The sequence below is a fragment of the Chroicocephalus ridibundus genome, chromosome 2 (genome assembly GCF_963924245.1).
Source record: "Chroicocephalus ridibundus chromosome 2, bChrRid1.1, whole genome shotgun sequence".
Lineage (NCBI taxonomy): Eukaryota > Metazoa > Chordata > Aves > Charadriiformes > Laridae > Chroicocephalus > Chroicocephalus ridibundus.
Window position 1 is genome coordinate 24,258,903 of NC_086285.1, and position 25,813 is coordinate 24,284,715.

At 39.1% G+C, this 25,813-nt stretch overlaps 3 protein-coding genes across 12 annotated transcripts in view; 2 read left to right on the forward strand and 1 right to left on the reverse strand.

Moving 5' to 3' along the window:
• RUNDC3B (RUN domain containing 3B) overlaps nucleotides 1-3,461 on the forward strand; it is a 55,746-nt gene extending 52,285 nt beyond the window's left edge. Inside the window, exon 11 of the mRNA XM_063324779.1 lies at nucleotides 1,087-3,461. Coding sequence (XP_063180849.1) covers nucleotides 1,087-1,232 — 146 coding nt within the window. The 3' untranslated portion in view covers nucleotides 1,233-3,461. The remainder of the gene's footprint in view (nucleotides 1-1,086) is intronic.
• A 1,043-nt stretch (nucleotides 3,462-4,504) lies between these two features.
• On the reverse strand, nucleotides 4,505-23,969 carry SLC25A40 (solute carrier family 25 member 40). Of its 6 annotated transcripts, none has more exons than XM_063324781.1 (12): nucleotides 23,861-23,969; nucleotides 22,686-22,812; nucleotides 22,270-22,388; nucleotides 20,131-20,190; nucleotides 18,854-18,960; nucleotides 18,199-18,266; nucleotides 16,361-16,485; nucleotides 14,916-15,089; nucleotides 11,384-11,493; nucleotides 10,972-11,064; nucleotides 8,851-8,923; nucleotides 4,510-5,130 (listed from the first exon to the last, which is right to left on the reverse strand). In XM_063324781.1, the coding sequence occupies exons 3-12, from the start codon at nucleotides 22,361-22,363 to the stop codon at nucleotides 5,015-5,017; spliced, it is 1,020 nt and encodes a 339-aa protein (XP_063180851.1). In that variant the 5' UTR covers nucleotides 22,364-22,388; nucleotides 22,686-22,812; nucleotides 23,861-23,969; the 3' UTR covers nucleotides 4,510-5,014. The 6 variants fall into 6 exon arrangements, with proteins under 6 accessions (XP_063180853.1, XP_063180851.1, XP_063180852.1 ...); XM_063324782.1 differs by lacking the exon at nucleotides 23,861-23,969 and adding an exon at nucleotides 23,397-23,525; XM_063324785.1 differs by having other exon boundaries at nucleotides 4,512-5,130; nucleotides 8,851-8,931.
• DBF4 (DBF4-CDC7 kinase regulatory subunit) overlaps nucleotides 5,000-25,813 on the forward strand; it is a 35,094-nt gene continuing 14,280 nt past the window's right edge. The window contains exons 1-3 of one of the 5 annotated variants that reach the window (XM_063324774.1): nucleotides 5,001-6,083; nucleotides 6,252-6,338; nucleotides 6,448-6,563. In XM_063324774.1, the coding sequence (XP_063180844.1) occupies nucleotides 6,319-6,338; nucleotides 6,448-6,563 (136 nt within the window). In that variant the 5' untranslated portion in view covers nucleotides 5,001-6,083; nucleotides 6,252-6,318. The other 4 variants (XM_063324776.1, XM_063324775.1, XM_063324778.1 and 1 more) reach the window with 4 other exon arrangements.

The window sequence follows — 25,813 nt, forward strand, 5'->3', positions numbered from 1 at the left end:
ACTACGTGTCACTTTTTTTTTTCCATAATTATTGTTGTGCATGGCGCAGTTTGGGGTTGGGGTTTTTTTTATTACATCCTTTTCATGAGAATAAAACTTTTCTGTCAGGAACAGGAGACACAATTTTAAGAAATGCTACTTTATAGATGTGATTTAAAAAAAATCTGGTAGACTGGCTTATTGATAAAATCTTGTGCCTGTGTGACCTTTTTAAGTTCATTTTAATCTCTAGTTTAAGGCATCTTTTCTATTCTGCAGGTGAGCCAGGAGGATGAAATAGGGACATGCTGGTAGATCAGGTTCTTTATAATGTAATTTATTAGCGGAGTTCGCACAAAGTGATTTGAACAGGTATTCTGAGAAGGGAAGACATAAAATAAGTAGAGAAATTGTCCAATGCAGTCTGGTACTTGTACGTATGTTTCCTATTAACTGTGAAGTGTCTTTGGATGCCAGGGCAGATACGCAGGGCTTATTTCCAGTGGTTGGAGCCTAATGCATTTCAAATTAGCAAGGTTTAAAAAACAAAACATGCTTATTTTTAAAGAAATATATCCTGATTCCAGTTAATTCTACTCCTTTCCGAGAGATGTAAAATTAGATCTCTGGTACTAATGTTGCATTAGGAACGTCACTTCCCTTTATATATAATGCACTCTCAGAATCACAGAATGGTCGGGGCTGGAAGGGACCTCTGGAGATCGTCCCCTCCAACCCACCTGCCAGAGCACGGTCACCTAGAGCAGGTTGCACAGGAACGCGTCCAGGCATAAAACCAGTGCTTGAATTAATAACTTCAGTCCACCGTGCAGTCGGTGGAACCTCTGGGTCTCCCTCTGCAGGAGACTGACTCCAGCCCAGCCTCTAACGCAGGGTAGGGATCTCCTTACCACCTGGACAGGGAAGGTATGGCATAAATTATGTCTTCCTAATTGCATTTATGAAGTATGCAGGTGCTAACACAGTAATACGTAATTCATAATAGCATAGATGCAACGGTTTTTTCTATTCCCTCTTTTTTATTTTTGTGGTCAGGTCATCTTGTGCTGTAAGAATTATTAGCTTAATTATTGTCTTTCTTAACAGGGAAGGAAGACACTCCATCGTTGCTTGGTCTTTGTGGCTCTCTTACATCTGTAGCAAGCTACAAATCTCTCACAAGTCTGAAATCAAGTGAATATCTTGCAAGTCCCACAACAGAGATGACGAGTCCAGGCTTAACACCATCTTGAGATACACGCAAGAAGAGCTTTGTGTTGTATGCATTTGGTTTATGTCCCATAAAATGACTTGCAATGAAGACTGCTAGTTCTGAGTTTAAAAATAAGCTGGTTTATTTTTTTCTTTTCATGGTTACCTGTTTAATTCACAAATTCTGTCAGTTTTCATTCAAACTTTTTTTCTCCCCGAGAGGACTCTTCAAATTTTCTATTTCAGTCTTGAATTATTTAAAGCTCTTGGTCAGGTACAGGACATATATCTGATGCCTGTGACTGATTTTTAAAATGAAAAAGTTGGAAATCAGTCCCCTACTTAACTGCCCATGACCTTTGTTTCTCCTTGCAATGGCCTGGCCCTACTCTAGCCACAGTGCTTCTCTGCAGTGCTTTCAATATCTGTCAACTCTTGCAGAACAGGCAGGGAAGCCTTAGCGCCAGTCTTTGTAGGCAAATATTTTACCTAAAAATCCAGCTTTTCATCTGTGTATGTTGCGTAGGACCTCAAATAGCGTATTTAACCTATCAACAGCTCTTCTCAAGTTGACTCAATGTTAGATTTTTGCATTCCTGTTAGCATCATGGCACTTAGGAGATGTCTGAATCGCACTGAAGAGTCACACTGAAACACTCTTACTAATCCTTGAAGTTGCATGTGAATAACAAATGTAAGTCGATCATCTCAATCGAGCATATTTAGCAATTTGTAAATGTTGAGGAAACTCACTGAATGCTTTTGAGTCACCTGAGTTACAGATATACGAGATCATAAAAACAACAACAAACATTATACGAGAAATTTCTTGGTTTGTTGGCCTTGCTGAAAAGATGGGGACTAAGGATGGTGGGGTTAGTGCCTTGGGAAGCTTGGACTGTGGGTTTAGTGGCAAGATCCCAAGGAAAAAGGGGAAACAAAGACAATGTAATGACAGTATTCTCATGTTAAAGATTTTTCTCATTCCTGTAGTAGTGCAATAGGTATTTTTCTTGATTAGGTAATATGGCAGAACTTATTTAAGTCAGTTTTCTCAAATTACTTGCCATTGATTTAAATTACTGATACAAAAAATAAAAGGAGACTTTTTTAAAATGGAAATAACTTTCCAAAATACCCTACAGTTTCAAAGTTTGCAAATTAATTTTTGAATTGCAAACTATATTCTTAATTCTTTGTAAGATACAATGGATCCTTTATCTATGAATTTTGCTAATCAAGGCAATGCTTATCAGTATGATTAGTAACTTTTTAAACAAAACTTAAATGCATGTAAGTACGTTGTATTTATAAGTGCTAGGGAAAATGCTTTTTTGTGCCAAAGAAGTTTCATAAATTGTTTACATGAGTAGCTGCAATACAAGACAGATTTTTAATTCTTGCTTACTCTTAGATGTTTACAGTATGTCACTACGCTCTGTACGGTTTTAGTTGATTTGCCTCTTGCAATGGTACCTTGGCACTACTACTGTGATCTGGCCATCTTTGGGTGGGCTTGAAAGAAAGAGAGGATTCATTCTTACCTTTACTGACAACTACAGGAAACGTTCAGCCTTTGTAAGTATGAGGCTCCGCATCTCTGGAACGTAACGCACTGTTGGATTTAGCTGGAGGAGGTTCAAGGTGCATCTCCTCAACTCTCCGGTCCACGGTGCTGGAGGTGACTGCATCCATGGCAGGGTAAACAACTCCTGATGCCATTTTAATGCAGATTTTTTAAAGCAGCTTACCAAAATCCACCAGACCTTGTCTTTCAAGCCCTCGTGTACCCACCCAGTTAATTTCTCTGTAATAAACTCTGACCATCAAATCCTTTCATACACTGTCAGCATGTCCATTACTGCATGTAACTGGGGTTTTTTGTTATCACATTAAGCACCTGTTCTCTCCTGGCAGTTGAGGAACATTATTAAATACTAATTTGTAAAATAGAGATGCATTTTTACTACAAATACAATGAGGGAATATGGATTCCACAACTTAATATTCTACATCAAGGTACAGTGATTTAATAGGTCTTGTTTGCTGTTGGACACTTCTCCCACTACATCAGTTTTGGAGGGGGTATAATCATGATCTTCAGTCATGTTCGCTGATGGCTCTTTTCTTGGAGCTACTGGTGTGAAATTCATGTGTCATTTAACTGAAGTCTTTTATGTGGTCTGACACCACTGTGAGTTTTGGGGTGTCATTTTGTGCATGGGAAATCAGTTGTGTGTGTCTTTCTCAGTTTTAAACATTAGTCATTTTTCAAAAATAAATTGAAAAAATGCCAAAACTGTATGTTTTGTTGCCTTGACGTTCCATAAATGTTGCATGTAAATTAAACATTTTGTATCATCACTAATTTCTAGTTTTTGTCTCTGTTTTAATCATACAGGATAAAACAAGACTATTCGTCAAATTACAGTATTACTGAGCTTATATAAATTCTTTTCATGCAAAACAGGGAGACTTTGGTTTTATTGCTGCATTTCATTCAATGGGGTCCAAAAATCTGCTGTTACTACTTTCTTTCTCTTAGGCCTTATTTTGAAGTCGTAGTGTAAAATTACTTTGAAAGTCACAATGGGGGAACAGTGTCAAGTATCTCCTGTGGCAGTACTTCTGTCCTGCACCTTATGCTGTAACTTTGTACCGAACATCTTTCCAACTAGAGCTTTTTTCAGCACATGATGAATCTTCACCGAGGCTGGACACAGGCTGGGATGCCTTCTTCATAGTAGAATAGGACCAAAGTCCATTTCTTGGGTAAAGCACAACCAAACGTTGGTGTCTTAATGACCTGACTACTGAGTTGCTTTTGTATCAGCACACCCCTTGTTAAAATATGCAAAACATAAAATGCAACCACTTGGAACCACCTGTGCTTATGCCACCAGACCTGGCCTTCAGAACCAGGTGCTCCCACACAAACCGTGTATGGGGATGCTCCCCAGCAGGGAGCCTGGCCCTGCCTCGGAGCTTTGTGGCAGCGACAGCTTGTGCTGCCCAAAAGTGTGCGAGGAGGCGTTTCTCCAGAACACCTGCACAGGCACTTGTCCTCAGCGCCTGGCTGTGCTTTAATTTCTTAGAGCGTTACCTTAAACGAAGAAGCCACGGCAGCGTCTATCAATGTATTCACCAGGCTCTCTGGGTTTCTAATGAGCACAATGTATTTTTTCCAGTTTGACCTTAAAGCATTTTTCATTTTAAATAAACCTGAGAAGATGCCAAAGACTATTTTATAATATGCATTTACACAAAACATAGAGCTGAAAATAACAAACATGCACAGAACTAAATATGTATTAAGCAAGAATAAATAAGCATTTATTGAATTCATTGTATATCAACCTCCTTACAGAGGAATAATCATCTATAATTGGAAGCCCAAAACATTTCTAGACATCATTTTAAAAACCCAAGAAAAAATCTTTTGTCAGACTGAAAATTAATACAGTGGAAGTTATTTTTCATTGCTGTGTCCAGCCTGAATTTTTTCACCTGTTAATCATCACTGAAGAACAGTCAGAGCACCTTTTTTATTATTTTTCTTTCTCCTTTTTTTTCTTTTTTCTCTCTAGCTGCAAGAGAAGTTACAAATCTCTGAAGATAGTTTAAAGGTCATGTGTATTTTCTTTGTCTCAAGAAAAAAGTAAATTTATCCTTTGTGAAACAGTTAAAAATGAAGTTGTATTTAGTTACGAAATGGTAATGGCAGAAATTTACTGTTAATTCTAGAAAATGCCTTGACGGATTCAAATTTGGCACAATACGTTTCACCATAGATTTTGACTTCACACAATCGGATGAAGGAGAATTAAGGACGTTGGTTCATTTTTTCATTTAAATGAGAAAAGAAAGACTTTCCATATTCATATGTGCTGATCATTATGGCGCAAGCAGGAGCAACTTTAAACAGCCGTGGAATAATACCTGCCCAGAAGAGAAAGGAAAGCATTCACTGTCATTTCACTGTCATTTGTTTTCAGACTGAAGTGCTGCAGTACTGTTCAGTGGTCGTGATATGTTGATACCATAGTGGATCAGGGTAGAACTGGGATTCTACCGCTCCATAAAATGCTGAAATGACTGGCTGTAGGTATTACCACTGTAATAACCTTACGTGCTCACCTCCGCCGTGCTGCGTGACCTGCCTGGCTAAAGCCCATTGTGCCTCTGTCCCTTCTGCCTCTCCACGGAGGTGGAGCACCTTGACCTGCAGGGTTCCTTTGCTCCAGCACAGAAGAGGTGGCCCTGGACACAGACCGCGTGCCCTGTCAGTGGGGGCACTGTGGGATTTGTGGCACTTGTCTCACGTGGGACAAGCATGTGGCCTCTCGGTGGGACAAGAGGTTCAGGAAGCCCCGAATCCTGAAATGGCTAAAGTTAGGGAGAAAAGGGCTCAAGTACCATGCTGGGCTGGGCCCTCTGCCATAGGTATGTGCCCCAGCCCTTCAAGCCAACTGTTAAGTAAAAAGAGGGATTCCCTTGCCACCGGCTCCTGAGACCTACAGCACCTTTACTGAAATAGATGGATCCTGGTCATGTGTATAAACAACAGGATTTCAGTGTTAAATGTCTCCCATTACAATTGTCTGTGATCTTGTCAGCAAAGTGTAGGAAGTGATTCAGCTTACTTAGAGGTAGGAAAATCAGGCTGAATCCACTTGTCTGCACACAGCCATCTACTCCCATTTGAAATGCAAAGACGTTTGCATGGCGCTAGTGCAGATGACACGTAACCTACGGAAAACTTGTGTCCCTTCGGAAGGAAGCGGGCAGAATACCCTCAAGTCATCTCACCTACACGTGGGTGACTGAACTGAGGGGGTGGCTGATCAAGAGAATGTCTCTACACTCCGTTACTCACATGTCAAGACCTAAAGGTAGGTATCCGAAAAATCTATGAACTACATTCCACCCAAAATATCTAGTAATATTGATATTTTGTAATGTCGTGCATTCTGCTGGCAGCAGTGCTCTGAAACACGCTAATCCTGTTACCCATCTATGTCATCGCTGTACAGCAAGTAAAGCCGTTTATTCTCTTTCAGCAAACATAAACAAGTCTTGCAAGTCTTCAACTATGTGGCCATTCACACGAGGAACCCCAATGAAGCAATGCAGTGCTGTCAACACTGGTAAGCGTCTTGGGCTTGGAACGTCTCTTGCAGTTGTTTAAGTATGAACTGCTATAGGCTTTTATCTCAGTACCATTTTAATCTCAATATCTTGTCATTTCCTCCTTAGGCTGCCAGGCACGCAGGACAACACCTGTGCATCACTGAGGACTTCTGTGCATGGCAACAGCAGAGTATTGCCTCAGCCATTCCACAGACCAGGACAACAGCAGCCTTGGCCATCAGGTAGAACTTGCTGAAGATAGAAACGTATGGGAATGTCTTCCCTGACAGCCTGGGAGAAGGGTGTGCGGGGGGCTGAACGAGCGGTACTGGGAAATAAGGAACCTTAGGGAGCTGAGCATCCTGAAGTGGGCACACAGAAAGCCAAGAGCATTTTGTGACTATGAGCATTTTACATACATTCAATGTTCAATTTTCAATCTCTGGTTGCTATACATAGAAAGGAGGTTATTTGAAAGCAAAACACTTCAAAAACAGTTTAGTTATGAAGTGATACGGTTTTAGTCTGGTGATACTTGTGCTAGTAAATTATTGACAGAACTACCTGAATGTACATATTCAACAAGGCAAAGTTTCACACCCAGGTAATGATTTGCTTTTGTTTGATCAATGATAGTAGTTCTTCACAAAAAGATATGAACCAGTAACTAGAATTCCTGAGGATGTGTAATCAGCTTGAACATTCACGCTGTGAATATCCCTTTGCACTGTGACAGGAGGCTGGAAACTCTTATTCTCTCAGTCCCTGTCAAACGTTGTGGTAATGCCAGACTGCCTTTGTGCATACTCAGGTGCACAGAGTGGGAAATGCCGAGCACCACCTGCGTTTCCTCTTAATTCTCACTCAGTCACAATACAGGAACGGGAGAGAAGGTAGATAGCGAGGGCACTTGTGGAGGGCAGGTCTCAAAGACCTCCGTTAACTGATAATCACAGCACAGCATACCTGCACACTCCCAAACTGGAACACAGTAACCTCCATATTCATATTTACTTGGATATGAATCGTGGACTGAGCAGTATGGAGCAAAACTTATAAGCACTCACCATGAAATGCATTTCTTTGAATGGTGGAAGAATGTTTAGGAATAGGTAGGTTGGAGGAACTTGGAACCTCGTATCAAGCCGTCATCCAGGAAAAAATACTCTATTTCATTTGATATGGGCTGAAATGACTGCAGACCTCTTGCTAAACACTCTGATGTTTATTAAGACAAATTTGATAATGGTGATGAACCACAGTGAAGCACAAGTATTTTGGAAGGTATGATACAAAATATGACTTTCTGTAAGGTACAAAAAAACCATCTAGAAAAGCCAGAGGACCATATCAGCTTTTCTCGAATGGCTCCGTAGTCACCATACTACTACTCTTGAAGCCAGGGATGAAAACTTTCAGCCTCCCCCATTCAAATTAGGCCTCAACACCCCCATTCCTCTATGAAACAACAAGGCATAGACAAATCTACTGTAAAAATGCCCTCCATTCAGAACACAAGCATTTCCACTTGAAGTAGACTCTCAGAAAGAAAAAACTGAGAGATCAAAAAGGGATAAATTATATGATGTAGAGTTCTTTGTGTCTCAAGAACTCAGGATATCTGCTGGGATGTTTATTTGACATAATTACTCCCACCTAGCAAACAAATACTAATATAACTGCCATATCTTAGAGTCCTCTGTAAAAAACTGCATCGAAGTCCAACTTAAAATGAGTGCATCATAGGATAGATGGGATCTATCCTGGGCCTAGTATTCACAGGCCAATTATAGTATTTTATTATGTGAATTCTACTTCAAAATATCTATTCCGTACTCAGATTTCTTGGTTTCTCAATAATGCATCTTCTTTGAAGACTAGGAAGGGGAGACAGAAAAATACCACTGAAGCTTAAACTCTGTTTCTAAGACAGAAAGAACCAAAAACATTGAGCGTAGAAACTAGTATGAGATGAAGAACAAAAATTGGCATGGCTATTCCTAAATATAGGTGCTGCAACAATAGTGACCGTTTGGAAATTTTTAGCACTGGACTAAAAACTGCATCTAAGAAGCTTTCTCAGCCTAGAAACACGTCCATACTGTAGCTTCCAAACCTACAATCCATTAAACTTCCTTTGTACAAATTCTTTCTGAAAAACCCAAGTGTTATAGTTTATGAAATCAACAAATTATTTCAATTTGAAAAGACCTATTTCCTGAACCTTTTCCCACCATTTTTAATTGCCAATACAGCCATATTTGTCAAGCCCAATACCTCTATTTTTTAAGATATCATGTCCATCTTTGACAGCTGTATTTTAGTAATTTGTGAAGAGATTACCAAAATTCTCTCTGTATGTATGCATGTCTGTTGCTTTATATATACAAACTAGTCCGTAACTAAGAGTGTTCACAGAGATGGAAATACTACATAATTTATGCATGTTAACATCTATAATCACTTGGTAGTGATTAAAAAACTTTCTCTCTAGTCAGAGTTTTTTTAGAAAGATATAAAAAGATTTACCAGCAAATAATCCAGTAATCCCATTTTTAGCGACAATTTTCCTCATAGCTGCCCAGGTTGATGTACAGTCCCTCTGTGGAACTCAATACAGTACAAGAAAACAGTGAATTAAGCAATATATACAATGCCACAGAAAAATATTTTTAAAAATCAGAGACAGTCACTTCAGATGTAATTATTAGGTTTAATTAATTTTATGTTAATCTTATCCATACTATTCATACAGGATGTTAAATTCATACAGTATGCAAATTCATACAAGACTCAAGTTAAAACAGCATGACATGGAAGAACCTGTAGTAACGCCTGGAGTAAGAGGTATGAACAGAGAAAATATTCCTTACTAGAGTAACTGATACAGTTGAAAAAAGTCACCTAGCTTTCAAATGAGCCGGTCCCTCTCTATGTCACTTTACACGTGCCGCTGGAAGACCATCAAAATTCAGATTTTTAATCAAGAACTTGCCTTTATGGTAAACTAAAGGTAAATCTAAAGGTAGGTTTTGAGAATTGATATCATAAGAATAAATCATAAGAATGAATATAATAATTAAGCTAGGACACTACACCTTATGCCTGAGTTTACAAAAATCAAATCCCCCCTAAATTTATAAGTTAGTTTAAGAAAGTATGAGGTGTGGATCACAGTCCCTTGTAGAGCTAAATCAGATACTATAAGCAACCTAAATGCAGCAGCATCAAGAAGCAATCTGCATTGCAGACATACACAACTGTTGTAAATGGAGGAATTTTTTTGTGCTACTTCACTCTGCACGTACTGTTTTCATTGATCCATAACATGAAAGTGGTTAAGAAATTTTTTCCTAGATGAAATTTAAAACAGTTTCATAGGATCCACTCAGCAGGAACATCCCACAGCATCTGGAAGCTGCAAAATATTTTTGCAGCCACAGAGAGACAATATGTAGATGCATAGTCAGTGTCCAACTCTAACAGTAACTGGGTTTGGAAAGAATTAAACTAGTACAAGTTACAGATAACCATAATGAAATTTTAAATATATATTAATCTAGTTAATATCAGCCTAATAAATATAGGGCAGCTTGTGATTCAAAGTGGTATTAGCAATGAATTCTTACGTTCATCAGCACAAGGAAAGAACTGAAACACAGTAACTATTTCTATTTAAAGCTTTTTTGATCTTTGTCTGTTCTGCAATGAAATATAAATAAGTTTTTTCAAGAACTATACCAGAAAAAAATCATTTACCTGAGAGAATGAAAGCTCATGCCAAAAACTGAGCACTAAGTTTTCATAAGATCTTTGTGAACTAGGGCCTTCAAATTAGTTTCTAAGCAGAAACTGTTTGGGTACTCAGCCTTTTTACTCGTCTGTAATCTTAAAGCCATGATCTAACATTAATGAAAGGCCCTCACTGGTCCAGGCCCCACGCAACGGAAGAAAAAGTTTTTAGATACAACTTGAATTTGTATAAAACACAGTGGTGCTCTACTGAACGCAGAACAAAAAAGACACTTCATTGCTCTTTCATCCTTTAAAGCTGTTAGGATATTCACTAATATGCTCTCAAAAATAAGTTATTTGAAATCACACAAAAAGGAGGTAAAAATACACAACCTGAGCACAGTCCTTTCTCCTCTAACCTAATATTTAACAAAAGAGTATTGTTATGAAGGACCAAGTGGCAGTGAATGTGCAAACATTTTATCATGTTATTTTTATCAACTCAAAAGTCTTTTTCAATAGATCGCTGTTCACCTGAATATTTTCTAAGAAATTAAATTTTTCCTATTTAAATATAGCTTGCTTAAATGTATACAAATTTGCAGTTGGTCTGCCTAAATGTAATAGCTATGGATTTTGCAGTTTATATTTTAAACAATCTTATTAACCTAAATGGTACTGAACTCCCACCTTTTCCCTCCTCCATGCCATTAATGAAAAATACTGTATTTATCCCAGGAGATAAAAAACATCCTACGAGATATTACAACTTGGAGAAGAAAAAAGGCCTCAGTGATAGAATTTTTAGATAAACTTTAAAAGACAAGACAAATATTTAAAATTCTTACCGAAAGTCTATATATTCAAACACTAGGTTTTATTTTTCCAAATGTTATACGCTTTTTTTCTCCTTACCAGCAACTTACTTTTTAAGGTCTCACTCTCCCAAAGTTGAGTCTGCCTATGCGTTTTCACTACATCAAATGGCAGAGTTATGACAGCTGCAATCTATCAAGAAAAGAAATCAGTTTTAAAGTTAGAGCACAAACAATTAAAATTTAATTAACATTTTTAAATTAAAGTGCACTCAATTTAAAACTAGATTTGATATTCCATGCACCTGATATTATTAAAAGTCTTGTATTTCAGAACACTGTAATTCATTGAGATATACCTAATCAGCTTGAATGCCAGGCCATGTGTATTTGAAGTCGGTGCACCCGAATACATACACCATTTCTGAGAAATTAATATAAAATCATTCCTCTTTTAAATACTTCAGTAGTGGCAATAAGGAGTAGTACTAGAAACAAAAATATATACTTACAGAGCCAGATGCTGCTCCTGAAGTAAAAGCAATAAGAAATGTTGGTTCATGTGCACCAACTTCCTTACACATCTTCTTCTTGAAACGTTCATAATTATACCAATATATTGCTAGGGTTATAAAAAAAATAAACTTGCTTTACAACACATTTGTATGTCAAATACTGAAATTCTTTTATCAAGTACGGATGTAAGAATTCTACTGCGGCAACACAAGAAACAAGAGCTGAAAGTAAAGTAAAAGTATTCTCTGTGATGATCCATGGACAGACTGCATTGTTCCCCTCATCCCCATATTCCAAATTTCTTCATATGATACAAGTTAGCCTACCCATTTTGTCATTCCCATGAAGTAACCCCTATGATAATACAACCTAACCCAAGCACTACAAAACTCACACACTGATTTTTTTAAAATTCAATTTAACACAAATCAAAACGTAGGCTTCTAATTATTTGCTATGTTTTCAGGCATATTTCACACATTTCATAGATCTCACTAATTCTACAAAAACGTGTTTCACACAAAAAGAAAGGTTGCTCCAGATTGCCTCATACTCTTCAGGGGGACAGAGTGTCAAATTTAATTCTGAGAGAATCAAGAAATACAATTTTCCTCTCTGAAATTATCAAGGGGGGAATGCCTCTGTGAGGACTGTCAAAGGCAAGTCTGACAAACAACTATTAGGAAAAACATCTGTTTCTGGTTTTGCCTTCTGCACTAAACTGCACTCTTTCTGTATTCTAACTAAAACTCTTTAAACTATATGCTACAGGGATGAATTATAGAGTGATTCCTTGTGGCAGTTGGTCAAATAAACACTGCAAATGACGGCTGCATATCCTGAAAGATAACTGTGCCTCATTCAGCACTGAGTTCTGCCAGTTGTGCCAGCAGAGAAATATTAAAGTATTTTCTTGCATGAAGGCTGCCAGCACATATGCCTGGCATCCGACATTTTGCAAAAGTAAATGTAGGCAGTATCTCAGAGGCATTCTCAGGGTTTGAGGAAAACCTGCTGTTGAAATGTACATAACCCTAATTTAATATATATTATCTAAATCCAAAACTTCGCTTAAGCACCTGCAGGACTCCTTTCCTTTCCTTTTATGTTTATATTCTCTGCAACTCTGCTTAAAGAATGACTCGAGTATTATTGTTAACCCAGTTCTTATGCTTATAAACGCTCAGTTTAATTTTTATTCAGTCTAGCTAGCCTCCCAAGGTACACGGCTTGAAGCTTATCATTCATACTTGTGCTAGTAACGCAGCAGGATTCTAATCACGCTGTGCTGCTTGAGTCATGCTGTGCTGTTTTCACAGAAGAGCTGCTTTCTCAATACAGATTGTTACAATAATTTTAATTCTCCTTGAAAGAGTGAACTTGAGCTAACTGCAGCAAAGGCGCAGACTGTGCTGTAAGAATACCAGAAACCACGATGCTCTTGGGCATTCAAACAGAAGAGCTAAGATTGAAGGTAATAAGGGAGCATATCTTAATGCATAGAGTATTTATAAGGAAAAAATAATCAGAAAACACATTTGGAAAAGGCATTAGGCAGCATTAGACACCCTTAACTTTATATTATCACAGTTTTGTGGCATTTAATTTTGTGGGATTTTTAAATACATTTCCCTTTACTCAGGCGTCAAATTGCCTGCTCACTTCTGGCTCTTTATCAATAGTCCTTTAGTCCTTACCCTATAAGGCAGTAGCTGCCTGTTAACCCGTGTCTCTACCTTTCCAGCACCTCATGATGTCTACAAAGTACTGGGCACAGACAAGTGCCCGCTGGCTGTGAGGTGGATGCCAGAGCAGTGTGGAGACGGACTTAAAAGCGAGGATGTTTTGGACTGGTAGAGGAACCACAGGCATGGCTGCAAGAATCTGAAAAGGGCTGAGAAGAACACACTCATCACCACAGCGCCCTGCCTTATACACTCTCTCACAGTCCTCTGATCTTCCCACTCTGTTAAAACCAGTGGAGGGGAGGAAGATGACTAGCTCCTGCCACGTTGCAACAGACAAAAAGCAGTAAGAGAACAAGAGTTTCTACTTGAAGTCAAACAACCAAAATTAGATGAAGAACTTCAGGGTTCCCTTACAAAGCTTAGCAGAGCAGGCTAAGAGAAAGATGCCATTTGGCAGAGAAGAAAAATAAGTATATTAAAAAATAAATATTGAACAGGAAGCACTTGGAGAAAAAGGTTCAGATGAATTCCGACAGTTATCTTTAGCCTTAGAGAAGGCATGTTTCCATTGGTTCAGAAGCCTTCCCTATCACAGAAGGCTAAATTAAGTTCCTTCAAGTAACAGGATCCTTAAGCAGGAAATACAGTCCAACCACAATCTTCAAACACCTACCAGTATCAAAGTGAAAGAAAACAGAGTATTATTTATTCTGAAAATGGCTGAAATAACTTAGTTCTGTTAACTCACTTAACTGCTAAGTGCAATTTTTAACTAAATATCCTAATCACCTCCACCTGCCATGCATTGGTTTGGTTCACAGCCAATTTAAAATGTACTCCAGGTGCACACCAGAATGTGCTCAAATCCCATAGGAGTCCAACCCAATGATTGGTTCACTAGACTGTTTGGAACCACAGATTAAATTAGATGTCAGATTATTTTAAGAATGAAGTAGGAGAACAAAGGTAGCAGATCAAATATTTCAAGGGTTCTCTACCTCCAAAAATGGGTTTGAAGCATTCTTCTAAGCCACCACAAGGTGTTCAAAAGTGTTATTCCTGGTACTATCCAAAGGACAGAAACTGCTTCAAGTACAATTGATGCCTGATGATCCACAAGCGTCCTGACAAAAATGGGCCTCAAAGAGGCAGGGGCTTTCACCGCTGGCATTAACAAGTCCTTCAGCAGTCTCCTCTCTAGCTCACGACATAGCAGAGTTGTGACAAAAAGGGAAAACACGTGATCTTCTCTGTCCTAGTTATCTTAAGGAACAGCCCTAGCCATGCTCTGTATCAGACTTTTCTTCTTCTAGACTTTCAGCTTTGGAGCTTCACTAACAAGTGGTAGTCTATGGTGCTCTAGCTTCATGGTTTTTGGAGCAATTATACAAACTAATTCATCTTGCTAACAAAAATTCCTGAAGGCACTACTGTGTCACTCTCTATACATATTTTCAAAATTAAGTATCAGAACACTTAGATACAGCATGTTTCTCTATAAGGAAATAGCCATTATACATATCACAGAGAAATTTTCCTACTCAAACTCTTCAAAAACAGTCATTGCATAAGCTAAAGATGAGAAGAAACAGCCTAAGTACAGAGAAAGGGAACACAACAATGAATCCTAGCTGGTATCCACAAACAAAATGCGGGGGAAGGGGGAAATCAGGTCCTCAAAGAATTTATAAATAAAAGCACTCAAAAAAGAACAAGTAAAACTCAGTTATTCTTAAAGCTAACTATTAAAATTACCTAAAAGCAGAGAAAAAGTCTAAAAGAGTTACACATAAACAGATCTTCTGATATAACACAAATTTGCATGGAAAATAAATCCTACCTGAGAAAGGAACATCTCTCAGAACAGTAGAACTCCAGCCCCTCCACAGGGAAAACCATCCGTCTGTAGCCACTTTACTGGTGATGCACGTGTACAGTTGATTGTAGGACAAACTGCGATACTGCATTCTAGTTCTGATCAGCTCCAGGGGGCTCACTACAGTAACTGAACCAACTACAAATGAGAAAAATATGGGCTTTTTTTAAAATCAACATTTACTATTAATATTTTCGGAACACTAAAGTCAGGTCTCACTTTGCTTTATATACTTTATTCCTTTCAACATTCCCATTTTCCTTGAAATAATTCCCAAAGTAAGTTTCCTTTACAGATAAGAATACCGTATCTATTCACAGTACCTAAACTTTCTGGGCACTCAAGCTACCTGCTGTTTTTCAATACTGGCACATTGTAATCCATGTAACATGTTAGGAATCCTCATTTCCAGATTTATTATAAAAATAGGCTGAAAATTTAAAGTACTTATAAATATTAATTTTCAATAATTGCAGTTTTTAAGTGTAACTTGAAGAACATCAGCTTGGGGGTTTTTTTATTAAGGACAGAAACGATGGTTGCAGATTAAGCTTTTATTGATTTCTATTGATTTCTTTGCTATTCTTATTTTAATCTCTCAAGAATATTTAGCAGGCAATCTGTATCTGATAAAGCAACTCCCTTGCACCTTGTGGAAAGATCAGTGAGTCACCACCACTAATGAGCTCCCATCACACATGTAACAGACTTTAACGATTTTACTATATCCAAGAACTTATCTCCTGTTGCTGGGATAAGGTTTCTTTGACATGTGAATTTAAAATCTGGAGCAGCCTAATAAGAACGATTTGCCACATCACTACAGAATAACAATTCTTTTTCCACTAGTCTTTCAGTCCCCCTCTTAGCTGTCACAAGTGGAATATGGAACTACATCCTCTGAGTCCTCTAAGAAAGCCCAGAAATATATGACCTGAGCTACTTCTACAAAAACAGATGAGGAAAAGGATAAACAAAAGTAAGAAAATAAAAAAACAAATTCAGTCCCCTTTACATCATACAGCAGTAAAACCAGTACAAGCTCAATTTCATTTTCCTTGTAATTACCTATGTAGCTTCCATTATAAAAAGAATTATGTTTATTATTAGATTCACGACAGAACAGACTTAAATTAAACTGTCCTTGGTAGAAGTCTAGAAATATAAAATTTTGAACAAATTACAAACATAGTGAAAGTGTAACAGCACATTATTACGGGTCAGAAGGTTATGTTGCCCAAGAAATACTGCGTAATTACAGTATTCCTTCCTGTGCTCAGCTCCACGTAATATTATCCCCCATTTAAAGCCACAGCAAATTTACTTTAAAAACAAAACAAAACAAGAAAACAGCATACAGGTATTCAGGTATTTTATTTCAGTTTTCTCTTTAACAGATGACAACTTACATCTGCTTAAGGAACCTGCAAGAACTGGAATGTGTTCATCATCCTTTCCTAGTCTAGATTTCAGAGCTTCACTCAGTTGGTCATAGCAGGTAAAGTAGATTACTGTGGTAGGAAGTGCCATTATTCTAAAATATAAGAGAGGGAATCTAAATTAATACGAGGAAAGCAGGAGCATAAAGTCAACCATCCTGTAGGGATATTTTGCTTAAATAAGGAAAAGTTAAATCTCCAGCTATGTGTTACGGATGAAGAAAAAGCATTAATCCCATGGCTTTGATTCACTGCCTCTAGTTCAGAGTTTCAAATTCATGGATTTCCCAGTTTTCTGGTTTTTCATTTCATTAGGAAAAAATATAAGTGCAATGCTGGTGGATTATCTCAGTCAAAATCTATTTTATGTCAGCTTCAGAACTATTTTGATAAAGGAATGGAATTGAAAGATCTGAATATGACGCAACCAAACAAAACATTATGGAAGTAGCTACTAACCTTAATGTTTTATTCATTTAACAATTGGAGAGTATTTTCTCTATCTTAATCAACACTTAAAATTCTCACTACTTGAAAGACAATGTGGGATGAGTAAATATAAGCTTTTTCCATTCCAGCATAGTACAGACTATAATAACAGCAGCTAGATCTTATAATCATTCAGCGTAAGGGTAACACACCACACCTTACTATAAAATGGCAATTACATTTCTGCATTATGTCTGTGCCAATATAGCATGTACCATCATTACCAAAAAACAGTGAAGACTCTCATGCTTGGAAAACCAACAAGCCATAGTATAGATTTTCTTTTAAAAACTGTATACCTCTCTCCAGTCAAGAAGCTGGTTCTTTGCTGGAGTACAGAACACGAGTTGAAGGAAAAACCTCTCTGTCATGGCTGAAATACAGACCTCTTAGTTCAGTTAGGCCTAAAGATTTACATACTGAAATTGCCACATGCTGCAGGATAAATAACAAGGCCTGAGCTCCACCATGCTTTCCTTTTTTTGTGCCTATATACTGAGCACTGCAAATCAGAAATGTACCAGTGCTGTCCCACTGGGCAATACTTCGTGTCTTACAAGAATACAACTTCAATATACGTGTTAGATTTGATCACTTTCTTGGACTGTTTATGGAGGAGGACATAATGATAGAGGTATTAATTACTACCTGTATCAGGTTAATATAAATAAAAAGATAAAACACTTGGGTGGTGTTTAGCCTAAAGAGAAGAGCAGGAAGAGATCTGATGACAGTGTTTAAATACATAAATTGTTCTTGTAGAGACAAAATGAATGATCTGTTTCCCGTGACAATGTTGGATAGGATAAAAACCAAAAAAGTTCTCTGGAATAAAGAAGATTCTAGTTAGATATTTTAAAAAAATTAAGTAAAGGTAATGAGGTGTAACGCTAGAGTGTCTGTGGAAACAGCTGTGTTGCTTATTGCAAGTCATTAGTAACAAGCTAATAGATAGCACTTATCTATCAAACACTAGCACTCTCTAACAATCAAGTTCGATCCTATGATTCGATGATGCTATCAAGGGGACAGGTACAGTAAGGATGCCATCTCTAAAAGGCAGAATGAAAAGTCTTTTTGCTTAACTCCTGAGAATATATCAAAGAACTTGCAAGGAGAAGTCTCAAGATGTAGCAAAAATTACACTGTCGCTAGATGTTTCTGACTGAACTGATTACATCATTATCTGTAACTTCAGAATTTACCAAATTTTTAAAATCACTTAGAAATAAACACACTAATTTGTCTAAATAATGAAGTAATTTTTCTTTTAATGATAACTTGTAACATGTTACCAAAAAAAAAAATATTTAACTTACAGTGTTGGGGGAAGTCCACTCCACAGTGACTTAATTCCCTCTATTTGAATAATTTTCACAAATGCATCCTAAAAATACAACCAGGCAAAGAGCAATAATTAGCTACAAACTTTTGTACTCAGTAATATATTTTATCTGTCAGAACATAAAATTAATGTATTAAAACATATGTTTCTAAAATGGCTTATCATTGCAACATCCCAGTTTTTAAACTGCTAACTCTAGCTATCATATTTAATGACACCAATAGTTCCACTGACCTGAAGAGAAATATTTGTATGACTGAAATTAAGAATTTCCTTCCATCTTTAAAAGACCAAAGTAGCAAGTTTTTATCAGTAACTGACAGCCCTGTGAATAAGTTATTTTCAGAACTAATACAACATAGCAGCAACTTGTGGAAACTTTCTTAAAATAATCCACTAAAATATTTTTTTAATACATAACAAAAGTTCTAGGCATGTAGCAATTAACTCTCAATGAGTAAAAGTAGAAGGTATCATTAATCACCATATCAATTACAGTGTAACCACACAAACACCCTCTGTAATGGTAACAGATTCTACCAGAACTTGAAAACAAACAATAAATTTCCAGTATGCCACTTAAAAATGTTTTTAACATACAGTTTTATATAAATGTAAAATGTTCTTACCAACGTCCCTTTGAAATGCCCAGGTTTTTTATACCATGCTTTGCTGTCCCCATTCTCACAAACACATATATGATCCATAAGGCCATTGGAGTATACAAAACACTTTCCTAATAAAATGGTGTATAAGAATATAGTTAATGCGTAAAATTGTTTTTACTCAGCAGCAATTTCAAATTGGATATAATGGCAACACAGATTTATTTCTGGTGAGACACTGAGGGGCAAAATAATTTTGGAAAGTCAACGATAACAAATTAGGTAAAAGGAAAAAGGGAACAAATGTACTCCTCAGAGTGCCAAACTAAATGAAACTGCCCTCACAGGCTCCAGGGAACATGTTTATGTTATACTACTATCTGCTCAAGGCTAAAAAGAACACAAGACCTGAATGTCACTATTGTATGTAAATATGTGAACATCTTTCAGACTTTTAAATCTTTTATTAAGTATCCTCAGCATCCACATTACAAGTGGAGGCATTATGTCTTAGGTCAGACTGTATTCATACCAGATCATCCTCTCTACTTGTTTTTCATTTCTTCTACATCATGTACTTTTAACCTGTTTGATAAAATATTATTGCCATTACAAAAACATACTTTGAGCTTTACATTTTCAGATTTCTGAAGGGTTTAGAATTTACTATAAAAAAAAAAGATAGAAGGCACAAGTATGTTTCCTGATTTACAGCAAGCGTGACTGCAAATATTCATCTCCGCATACAACATAGAGCACCAGTCATCTCCTATCCTTTTGAATCTCATTTATTAATTACAACTAATAGTAGGAATCATTTGCATATCTTTGAGTGCACAATGTCTTCATCTATTTAGAACCCAAGTGGCAAGTGGCTTAGGTAACTTACCACTCTTTTTCAAAAGTCTCTGGGTTATGGAGGAGATGAACTTTGATATAGCATCCTGATCCCATAAGCCCTCTGATGAAATATTCAGTTATTTATAATAGCTTTTTTTAAAAACTCAACTCAGTAATAGTTGTACCTTCTGACACAATGAAAATACTAAGACAGACAGAAAAAACCCCTGTTTAAAATAGTATGTATTTATGGGATTATTTTTTCCACCTGTGTCTGTTCACTAGCACATTCAATACATACTGCTGTGTTGCTTTTTCCCCCCCACTTACGCTGAAGAAACAAATATAACTATTGCAAAACAAAAAAAAAACATTCTGTAGCTCAGCATTATGACAACTATTAGCTAAGTACAACAGCAAAAAGCAAACTGTGTCCTCCATTACAATACACATTTATTTACCTTTGGAGAATGGATTGGTTTGGGCTTGCAGTCGAGTTTTGATAACATCAAGAGGAGTTACTAAAATGAAACAGAAGTCATTTAGAAGCACCCTGCATGCCTTGAAAAGGTACAAGTGTACAGATGCCTTACCATGAATTTCTATGACTTTTTTTTTTTCCAGAAGGAAAAAAAGAGACCTGTTTTACAATGTTATCAGACAGAGGAAAAAAAGGAGAATTACAAATCCCATATGGTTTGCAAGTGACCATATGTATCTTTTCTAATTTACTAACAGTTGCACAGACAACAAGTATTAGAGATACACAAAGCTCATCCAAAAACCATTGTGTCATCTTCTCTGAAAGTGCTAAAACTTGTGCTGTTTTGCTGTGCTGCTAATCTTTTATAAATGGTATACCACAAGGCATACGATATCAGATTTTGGTCTCAAGCACATAAAATATACAGCATTTTTCATGTGTTTATTCTTTTCCAATAAACTGATCGCAATAGTGATGTTCAAAAGAAAAATGTTAAACTCATGACGTACTTTCCTTCTGTGCTGTATGTAGACAAGATCTAAAACTTCAGAGTTGTTGAAAAGTTAAGTGAAGGTTTAGTGAACATTTCAGTGCTTCCCCTCCAGCCCTTAAAATTATTACGGGCCTAGACATGCTGAACACTGCAGTGGCTGGTCAGCTGGACCAGCCTCTACTGATTATACTGACTGAGGGCTCAACTCAGTTGCCTACATACAAGCAGCTAGTGCCATCTGAATCTCTAAGGTATCCAAAATACCTACACAGTTGACAGAAATGATACAGGCTCTACAGCCTTACTTACTAAGCAGCAGCTAGAGGCTAAGTCAAATATCTACGACGTCTCACTGAACACATTCCTATGCACAGGCAACAGACTTGCACCTTAGCTCTCTACTGGTGCCTCTCAGCTGACTAATAGGAGGTTGAATACTCAGCTCACATTTCCATATCTAAATGCAGGGATCTAATTGTGATTCCTGCAGCTCAATTCAGTGGCTTAAAGTTTGGCATCCAGCAGCATTTTAGCCACTTGCACATATTCTGCATCGTCTCCCAGCTGTCACTTCAGAAAGGTGCCAGTCTCCTGTACCTCATGAGGTCTCAAATACCAACACCTTACACTGTTCTAGAATCCTGTGTACACACAGTTGAAATCCATGTTGGTAATTCCACAGGTCTGATGTAGCTTTGCTTGCTACTTTATTTAACATCACAGAACACATGGTAAAAAGGCAGAACGAAAAGACTATGAATTTGACAGGTTCCTGGTAAGATCCTGTTTTGTAAAAATTTCGAAATTTTGTGGGGGCAAAATAATGTTTAGAAAACTGCACATTATTGTGCAGCATAATCCATGTTAAAAGTCAGAACGGCTAGCTAAGCCAAAACGCAACTGAAATGTGACGTATAAGCTAATGAGCTTGGAGAACTCCAAGGGACATGAAGTGCTGAATCTAACCAACCAATGCCTCCTTAGATACGCATGGGGGAGGAGGTCCTGAGTGAGATGACTGAATATGAAGCAGAAGATGAATTCCACAGACTATCCAGAAGTTTAAAAGACTAACAAAAAGCTATCCTTAAAAGCAATGTTCAGGGAGAAAAAAACCCCAAACAATAAATGGCTTTGACAGTGTAAGACATCACAGCAGAATAAATTAATATTACTACTGAAGTGGTAACATGAAGGGGATATCTCACAGGGACCAGCCTTTCGGGATTTGTGTCTTGTACTGTAAAGTAGACGTTAATATAAAATCTATTTTTTAAGCAGCGGGAAGTATGGAAATTAATTTTTGTTATTAATTTTGTTTCTTGCAGAAAGAAAGCAATGAATTACTACACCAAGAGAAAAAAAGACATAGAAATTAAAAGTTAATAAAATTATTCTTATTTTCAAAAATGATTAAAGATTATCAGGGACAGAAAAGATTTCAACTAACCACAGTGTTAAAATACAAAAAAAAAAAAAGAGAAAACTATCCAAAAAGATCCTTGTTTAACGTATTAGTGGAAATTTATAGCCCATATATATGCAGACATCATGCTGAGTCAAACTGAAGAGTAATGACTTTGCAAAGATTCTCTCTGTGGCAAGCTTGATAGTTTGCCTTACCAAATAATGATGTAATTATAGCTCCACAACAAGAGGCTATTGCTTGCTGAATAATGGTTGGTTTATCTAAATTGCTGTCACTCATTTCAGCCATGGCTTTATCTCTGGAGAAGAAAAACCTGTTAGGGAACAGAAAAACATTTTTCAAGACTATGCTCAAAACTTGCAGAAAAATCAAAGGAAAAAAATATCTTTAATTTTCATTAATACGTTATGTAAAAGGAGCAAAAATGTAAATATTAGTTTTCTATTGGCATACAAGCATCTCTGTAATTTTTTGAAATTAGAGTATTTGTGCCATGTTTTGTAAATAATCTAAGTTTTTGAAATGACAATAAATCATTCAAATTGTTCTTACATGAATTACAATGTTTATATTTTTTTGTAAACCACATTAAATATTTAACATGTATTACCTCTTTCTGAAACAAAGGGTTTAGGAGCATGTAAATAATCCGTACAAAGACGAATTCCCAGCCTGCGGCCCATAAACTGTAGCACAGCAGAATAATTCATCTAGTCCTCCTCTCGCTTCTGTCATTCCTGTGAGAAAATCCAGAGAGGTCTCCTTGATCCAACAGTCACGGCCAACTAGTGATGACTATATCCCCTGGCAAGCTCTTCACGCAATGAACAGCAACTGACTAGTTTTAATGCTACTATTAAGTACTAATGCCTTGAACAAATCCTGCTGCGTGGCTGCACAGGCAAACTTGCAAACCCATAGGAATGTACTCACAGTATCTAAAAATAAGGAGCTGATATATTCCCAGTATTTGCAACTAGCCAGGACAGAATAAAAAAAATAAAACATTCCAGGACATAAAATCCTCAGTAAAGGCGTATCTTTCAAAATGCACATTGTGCATAAGTGCAGTCGTAATTTTTGTTAGTTTACATTGATCTAAGCTTTTTATTTGATCTACAGGAACACGTTTTGCTATTTTTACTAAGTTACAAAAAAAAAAGATAAGGAAGATTGAGCTTCATCAAACAAGATCCGCCTCTCAGATACTAACAACTTCTGATTCGGGGGGGGGGAAGTATTTTTTAATATAATTTTTAAGTTATTTTATAACAAAACCACTTTCCAGAACAGCATGTATCATCCGTTTATATGCACCAACCGGGCTGTGATCTCCAGAGGCAAAGCAATGGCAGCGCGGAGCTTCCTCAGGCAGGCCCCCCCCAGCCCCGGCGCGGCCGCGGGGGGTGAAGCCGGGCCCGCCATCTGCCCTGCCCTTGAGCCGGGGATCGCCCGGGGCGGGGAGGAGGGAGCCTGCGGACCGGCAGCTCGCCGAACCGGGTAGTTGCTCCTCGGAAGGCCCTTCCCCACCTTGCCGGGGCCGAGCGGAGAGGCTCTTCCCCTAGATTCCTGCTGAGGAGGGCACCCACCGGCCCGCCCGGCCCCTGAGGTGAGGGAGGGAGGCGGCGCCCCTCTCCCCGCCTCCCACAGCAACGGCCCCCCACACCGAGGGACCCCTTTCCCTCCCGCCCCCTCGTCCCCTTCCCTTCGCAGCTCCGCGCCCCTCACCCCGCCGCGCTCCTCCCTCCGCCCCCAGCGCTCGGCCCCCGCCTGCCCGCGCCTTACCGCCCCTCGGCCTGGCCGTTGGTGGAACGCTGTCGGCGGCGGGCGCCGCGCTGCGGGAGGAGGAGAAGGAGGAGCGAGGCCCCGCGCGGCGGGCCGGGGCCGGGGCCGGGGCCGGCGGAGGCGGGAAAGCCCCGTGAGGGGAGGTCAGGCGCGGCACCGCTCGGAGCTCCGCGCCGGCCCCGGCGGCGGAGAGGGCCGGGAGCCCGGCGGGAAGGGAGGGCTTGGAGCCGCCGGTGGAGGGGAGCTGAGCGGCCCTGCCGAACCCTGGGCGCAGGTCGGCCGGCGGGTGGAGAGGAGGATGTGACTCCGCGGGAAGATGAAAGCGAGCGCTGCGGAGGCCGGCGACAAAGGAGCTCGTCCCCGTAAGCGGCGGGTGGCTGGGACGGCCCGGGGGGGAGCTGCCGCGTCCCGGCTCGGCGTAGGGGGGGTTCCGTGCTTTCAGTGGGGTGGCTTCCAGTCGCGGCCTGGTGCCGGTGCCGCCTCCGTGGCTGTCGTTGGGAGCCACCGCCGTCAGCCCGGTGCCGGGTCGGGGCCTCCTGCCTCTCTCAGGCCGGCGGGTAAGCACGGCTCGGGCTGGCTTTGTGCACCCGACGGCACAACCTTTGCGGGGTTTGGGGAGCCAAACGTAAAAGTGTGTAACTAAAACAAGGTAGCTGGCTGACTTGTTCTGTTTTACAAGGTGCTTGCGGTGCAAAGGAGGCAGTAGGGACGCCGAAATTCGGTAGGCCGCTGCCGTGTGAACTGCCCCAGCCGGGCTGTGCTGGTACCGGGAACCAGGGTGGTGCGCTGGGAGAGGGAACTCCCGGGCACGTTAGGCCCAGGGTATTAAAATGCGGTCGCTTTACAAGGGAGAGAGAGAGAGCCTTTACTGCTGTTGCAGTACTGCTAACTCACTCCAAACTTTTGATTATCCCTAAGAAGCTTAATGTGTATTTTCCAATATTAATTCCTCTATTTAGCATATCAATTTTTGAGCTGCCCTGACCATCACGTGTGTGTGCTGGGTATAACACCATATTTGATCCCTGGTCAGCTACGGAATTTCACATGCACACCTGCGTATCATCCCCATTTTTTTGTTTAGATTCTGGATCAGTTTCACTGTCCTAAGCCTCCTCGCTTTCTTATTTCTCTCTTTTGGTCTCCTAGATTCTACAAAGCTGATTGCTCTTCCTGCTTCGCTTATGTGTGTTCATAACCATTGCTTACAGAAGCTTGCAGTGTGAGTGGTGGTTCTGCTCCCTCTCCCATCTAAGACTGGTTCAGGGTCTTCCAGAGAATACATAACAGAGGGACTGGTTTGCCTGTTGGCTTTTTGTCTCCAGAAGAGGCCTGCTCACTTCCTGCAGCAGCCCCCATTGTCTGTTTTGAGCTTCTCCAGAAGAGAAGCAACCAGGAGTAGGATGTCAGTCACTGAGGAAGGAAAGACAATGTAAAACCAATGATGTGTGATTCTTGGATGATTCTGTCTCTGTCATTGGTTGTAAATGGATTCCTGTGGAAGTATCTAAGAACAGAGAAGGTATAATTACTTTAATCTAATAATATTATTCTAGTTGCCAGCTATGTTTAGCTACAGGGACTTCATGGGTTGCACTTCTGTGCATTCAGGACCCCTCAAAATATTCCTCTTCCTCGTACTTGTACAGCCTCCCCTAGAAATCACATCTTAGTACTGACAGCATTCTTAGGGGTAAGCTACATGGGGCTGCCCTGTTGCATAGAGAGTCAGTTCCTGTTTTTCATTTTGTACTTGATTCCTGGTTTTGTTTGGTGCCCCATAGCTCTTCTGCTAGAACAGGCTGTTTACCCATTCTCTCTTATGTTCTTCTTGATTTTGTATATCTGTATTCTTTTTCCCCCTAAATCATTTACTTTACAGACTGACAAAGTCTTAATCTACAAGGTCGTTCTTCATCCTTGTTACTCTTTTGCAGGCTGTATTTAAGATGT